This window comes from Nicotiana tabacum, chromosome 3 (genome assembly GCF_000715075.1).
Source record: "Nicotiana tabacum cultivar K326 chromosome 3, ASM71507v2, whole genome shotgun sequence".
NCBI lineage: Eukaryota > Viridiplantae > Streptophyta > Magnoliopsida > Solanales > Solanaceae > Nicotiana > Nicotiana tabacum.
The window spans coordinates 131,216,162-131,222,753 of NC_134082.1; the positions used below are offsets into that span (position 1 = coordinate 131,216,162).

Here is a 6,592-nt window from a genome sequence, read left to right on the forward strand (position 1 = left end):
ATTCCTTTTGATACTTGTTGATATTATGACTTTGTTGTCTCCTTCTTTTATTGAATATTTCTATTTGAAATTGTTACCTCCCCACAACATGTTTCCCCTCCCACATTGATTGGTTGCTTCCAGCACTTCCTTTGTTGCCTATATATATATACTTGAATTGCACAAGTTTATTTGATTGTCTGGTCCTATATATACTTGAACTGTACATGTTTATTTGATTGTCTGGTCCTAGCCTCGTCACTACTTCGTCGAGGTTAGGCTAGGCACTTACCAGCACATGGGGTCGGTTGTGCTGATACTACACTCTGTGCTCTTTTGCACAGATACAAGGTTTCGGATAGCAGCAGCAGTAGCGCGGGTGTGAGCAGTCAGACTTGTGAGACACCAAGGTAGCCTTGCAGGGCTCCGCAGGCCCGGCGTCTCATCTATCTATTATTTTAGTCTATTATCTCATTGTATTCGAGACAAACAGTTTATTATTTTCTTTCAGACGATTGTATTCAGTATTCTTAGAAGTTCGTGAGTAATGTGACACCAGTTCTTGGGTAGAGATTTATGTTAGATTCCGCATTTATATTCAGTCACTTTAAATTAAGTCTTCCGCATATTTATTTAATTCATCCTTTTTATGCTATTACTAATATTTGATAAAAGAAATAATTTATAAAAGATAAAAGTAGTTAAGAGTTGGCTTGACTAGCTCTAATTAGTAGGCACCATCACGACTCCCGAAGGTGAAAAATCCGGGTCGTGACAGAAACAGAGCGGTAACTCATGAGACAACTAGCCGGGTCGTCATAGAAAGTTAAAGATATTCATATGAAATGGAGAATCAACTATTTCCTTAACTGTTGTCCTTTGTTTAAATGTCAGCCTCAGATTGTGTGTTGTAGTATTTAAACTCAAGTTATTTGGTCCGACAACAAAGTAGTTTATGCGATATAAGTTAAGTTCCTGTATTTTGGTCCTAAAAAACTTAATTACATACTTCCCAATCGAGGCATGGATACAATCACCCTAAAAAAATAGATTAATTATCAGGATGTATCATATTGCAAATAAATTGCATATATGTAGTAATTAGTGCACAATTGTGAAGGCAACTTAAGAAATAAAAAGAGAAATATCTATACTACACATAATCCTTTCATATATGAGCCAAGTTTCGTTATGTTCGTCCTAACCATAATCGTTTTATATGATCCAAGTTGCATAATCGTTTCTTTACAAATGACCAAATTATTTTAACCAAAAGTAAAATCCAAAAGTTTAACCATAGTTACCCAAATGAATGCAAAACAATTAGTAATTAAATCTTCTCTCTAGGAAGAAAAGGAATAGTAATTTCGTCATTATTTTCCGGTCATAACTCCGGCAGCCGGTGGTGGAATTAACCAAACTTGGTGTCAAAAGATACATAATCTCCTTACGAATAATACCCAATTGGTTTCAACTTCATATCTATAGTCAATTTTTGTAGATCTTAATTTCATTTTCACGAGTTACTGTAGCAGGCAGTTTTCTTCATTCAATTTCAGCGATTCAGCTAATTCCAGCGCTACTTTTCAGCACAAAAACTTGTTTTGATAACGTGAAAGTGTTCTCTTCTCTTCTAAGATTGGTTTGAATTCTAAGCTTCATTTTAAATCGAATTTACTGTAGCATAAGCAGTAAATAACTTGAAGCTAATTCGAATTACAATTTACTGTTCTCTTCTCTTTTACAATTTGGATTGTGAAATTGGATTCACAGCCATAAGAAGTAAATAACTTGAAGCTAATTCGAATTACAGTAGCATTGTTTTCTTGCAAAGCTGTTGCACCTGTGTCATGTAAGTAATCTGCTAAATAATTTCAACTGTAATGGACACACAGGCAGGTGGCCAGCCACATTTGGAGGCTGCGCTGCCTAAACAACCTTCTCCAAACATTGCACAAACATCAGGGAACACAAATACCAACAAACAGCCGATGGATTACTCCAAACTACTGAAACCTTGCACTTTAAATGCGGCAATACAGGAGCAACAAGAAGTTGAGCCAATTCCTATTCTTCCACCTACAATATTGAATGGAGAACATGTTATTCAGTTCACAGAAGCAGAAGTAGAAAGGATGGATATCATCGAAGGATTACAATATGCAATAGTTGGTAAATGTTCTTATGGAAGCCCAGAAATTCAACAACTGCGTAAGTTAATACCAATTCAATGCGGAATTAAAGGTGAGTGTAACATTGGATTTCTAAGGGATAGGCACATTTTAATTAGAATGACGTTAAGGCAGGACTATTTACATTTCTCATCAAAAACTCATTACATAAAGGATATGGATGGCTATCAATATCAGCTTAGGCCATTGATTTACGACTCAAAGTTTAGAGCAGATGAAGAAACACCCAAGGCAATGGCTTGGATTTCATTCCCAGGTCTATTGCCAACCTTTTTTGTGAAGGAATGTCTATTTTCTCTAGCTTCAGCAGTAGGTAAACCTATGCATCTAGACATGGCAACAATTAATAAAACTAGACCTAGTTGTGCTAGGGTGAAGGTACTAGTTGACTTACTTGCAGATCTGCCTAAAAAAGTGAGGATGGACATAGTCAATGAAGCTAAAGAAACAACAAGAACTGAATGGGTAAGAATTCAATATGACATGCTGCCTAAATATTGCAGACATTGTAAACTGCAAGGGCATGATCAATTTGAATGCTCGAGGATACACCCTGAACTATATGTGGAGAAGGAGAATGATAACCAAGCAGATACAGCTAAGAAACAGGACAAAGGGAACTCAAACCCTATAATGATGTTATCTAGTGGAAAGGTCGTGGGTAATGTGAATGTTACAGCAAAAGAGCAATGGAAGAAAATGAAGGACAACAGAGTTAGAAATGTAGTAAATCTAAATACTAGTCTCACTAATAATGGATTGGAGATGGCACCAGCTAAGAAGTTTGAAAACAATAAGAACAAGGAGGGTACAAGCACTGTAGAGAGACAAGTAGAAGCACATAGCAACAGTGGTAAGGATTTGGTGGCAGTAGACAATGAAGATAATGATCATGTTCAAGTAGCTAACAAGTTTGCAATATTACAAGGGATGGATGAAGAGGAAGAACCTGTTAATCAATTGGCAATGGTGGCAGCTAATGTAGCAACAAACAGTTCAGCACTTCATAACCAAGCATCTACAAACCAAAAACCAAAAAATATGGTCAATAATGAGGGAAAGTTAAATCCAGCAGCACAAACTTTTCATCTTAACTCATCGGGGATTAGTTCGACTAATGGTCTAGTCAATGGAAAGGAGGCATCAAAAGAAAAAAACGATACCGTACAATGGGTAGAAAGAAGCTTCAAGGATAAAACAGGAGAAGGAATAGTTAAGATCAATAAACCATGCAAGGAAATCCCATCACAAGTTACATTAGTGAACAAGGTACTTAATAAAAATCCGAAGTCTCAAGCAGAAGGGTCAAAATCGTCTACATTTAAAGAAAGAGTGCAAGAATGTCGAGGCAGGCTATGGGAGGCACAAAGGGAATACGATTCATAGGAGAACGAAGTACCACTAGGAGCACAAGCTGATGAGGAACCAAATGAGAATGACAAAGAAGAAGATGAGCAAAGTGTAAATGGAGAGATCCATGCCAATGACACCAATACAACTGGTAATTATTTAATAAAGGAAGGATCAGAAAATGTTGAGCACATCAATAATTTGCAGACAGCAGAAGTCACAGAAATTAGTAACTATGAAGGAAGGGGCCCAGAGGTAAATGATGCTGGAGGAACAGAAGATGATCAACTTCAGAAATCACAAGAAGACCAACAAGGACACAACACAACAAAGAAGGAGAAACAACCAAAACAAAAAACAGAAATAGTAAATAGTATTATTACATTGGAGAAAAACCAGTTGCAGCTGTTTAAAAGAGGCAAAGAGAAAGCATTAGTCCCTAAAAAGAATTCATTTGGAGCTATATCAGGAGGGAAGGAAGACAATGAAGAAGGAGAAGAACCTGGTAAATCAGGATACGACATGGATCAAGAATCAACTACCCAACACCTTATAAATGCTGCAAGGAAAGGTGACTTATCACCTACGCAAGTGGAAAAGGCAAAATAAGCAGCAAAAGGAAAGAAGAAGCAACAAAAAGATAATTTTGCAGCACCAAAAGCTGGGGTGCACACAAGGAGAACGATAACTAAATCCAACAATCAGTGATGAATGCTCTCATTTGGAATATAAGGTCAGTCAACACACAGCAGGCCTTTGAAAGGTTGACAAAAATGCATAGGCAAAAGCACTATGATTTTGTAGGATTAATGGAGCCAAAACAACAAGCAAAAAAACTGGAAAGGTACAGAAACAAGATAGGACTTGCACAGGCAATTTCAAATGTTTCCAAAAGATATGGGCTTTTATAGATGAGGTATTTGAGGTAACTGTTATGTACAATATGGTGCAACAATTAACACTAAGATTGTTTCATACTGAATCGCATGTGGAGTTTGTCCTAACATTGATATACGCAAAATGTGATGCAATTGAGAGGATAGAATTATGGGATTCATTATATGCAATGGCAAGGGATATGGAAGCACCATGGCTTGTAGGAGGTGATTTCAATGTAATATGGGAAGAAGAAGAGAAGTTTGGTGGGTTACCTGTGTCATTGAATGAAATAGATGATTTTCGACACTGCATTAACACTTGCAATCTTTTCGACCTTGGATTTAAAGGCAGCATATTTACATGGTGGAATGGGAGAGCAGAGGAAGACTGTATATTCAAAAGATTAGATAGATTTTTGGCAAAGGTTGAGTTCCAACAAACATTTCCAGGAATAGAGGTGCAGCATTTGTCAAAGACTGGTTCTGATCATAGTCCGATGGATTTGAAGTGTGATATTGAGACTCCACCTATAAAAAAACCTTTTAAGTTATTGAATTTTTGGGTGGAACATGCGACTTTTAAAGATGTGGTGAAAGAGAACTGGTCTGCTGATTTCAGTGCAAATCCTTATATTCTTTTTAATCACAAATTAAAAAAATTAAAGAAAGCCCTTTCATTGTGGAGTAAGGCTACATTTGGAGATATTTTCCAAAATATAGCAAGTATGGAGGAGGTAGTGATGGTTCATGAAGCAGAATTTGAAGCAAATCCTACAGGGATGAACAGGGAAAGACTCCAAAAGGTTCAGGCAGAATTGATTAAATATCTTGCACTAGAGGAGAAATATTGGCAACAAAAGGCAGGCATGACTTGGTTCAAGGAAGGGGATAGGAACACAAAGTTCTTCCATGCACAAGTGAGAGGTAGGAGGAAGAGACTTCAACTTACAAGAATTCAAAACAGTGGAGGAACCTGGATTGAAGAAGAACAAGAAATTGCAGAAGAGGCTATCAAATTCTACGAGGAACAATTCACATAAACATCTAATACTTCATCATTTGATATCATAGAGCATGTTCCTAATCTGATTAACACTGATCACAATGTAGATTTGATTAAGCAACCAACAAAAGAGGAGGTTCAAATGGTAGTACTTGGACTTAATGGTGATAGTGCAGGAGGGTCAGATGGTATGATAGGAAAATTTTATCATTCTTGTTGGGACTTAATAGGGGATGACCTGTACGACATGGTGAGGGCTCTTTTCAATGGTCATGAGCTACCAAAGTGTGTAACACACACAAACCTAGTTCTGATACCAAAGAAAAAAGAAGTTACCACCTTTTCTGATTTAAGACCAATAAGCCTCAGTAATTTTTCTAACAAGGTTATATCAAGGGTGGTACATGAAAGGCTAGTAAAATTTCTCCCAAGTCTGATATCGGAGGAACATGCGGGTTTTGTTAAGGGAAGGAATTTAGTAGAAAACATCCTTCTAACTCAGGAGATAGTTACTGACATTAGGCTTAGAACTAAGGCTGGACCTAATGTCATCCTGAAGCTAGATATGACCAAAGCTTATGATAGAATATCTTGGCTATTCCTAACCAAAGTACTGAGAAAGATGGGATTCACAGAAAGGTTGATAGGGATTGTTTTTGGTTTAGTTTTAAACAACTGGTATTCTATTCTAATAAATGGTCAAGCTTATGGTTTCTTTAAGTCCTCAAGGGGAATAAAACAAGGTGATCCTGTATCTCCAACTTTGTTTATATTAACAGCAGAAGCATTATCTAGGGGTCTCAATGCACTGCATACTAACCTGTATTTTTGTGGATTTGGGATGCCAAAGTGGAGTCCAAAGATCAATCATTTGGCGTATGCAGATGACATGATTATTTTCTCATCCTCAGATGAAACATCTCTGATGTTGATTATGCAAGTGCTGAAGGCATATGAAGATGCATCTGAGTAGCTTGTTAACAAGAACAAATCAGCTGTGTACCTGCATCATTTAGCAGACATGGAAGTGGTCATCAAGGTGGAAAGGATCACAGGCATTCATACGAATGATTTCCCTATCATATATCTAGGTTGCCCGATATTTTATGCAAGAAGAAAGTTGGAATTCTATCAGCCCCTAATTACAAAGGTAATGGACAAACTGCAATCATGGCAGGGCAAGTTATTAT

The 6,592-nt window shown here is 37.1% G+C and overlaps 1 protein-coding gene across 1 annotated transcript; it reads left to right on the top strand.

Annotated features, from left to right (window-relative positions):
- The first annotated feature begins 4,228 nt into the window (after nt 1-4,228).
- LOC142177432 (uncharacterized) lies at nt 4,229-6,375 on the top strand. Its single transcript, XM_075246014.1, has 3 exons — nt 4,229-4,254; nt 4,326-5,323; nt 5,471-6,375. The coding sequence occupies exons 1-3, from the start codon at nt 4,229-4,231 to the stop codon at nt 6,373-6,375; spliced, it is 1,929 nt and encodes a 642-aa protein (XP_075102115.1).
- The last annotated feature ends 217 nt before the right edge of the window (nt 6,376-6,592 follow it).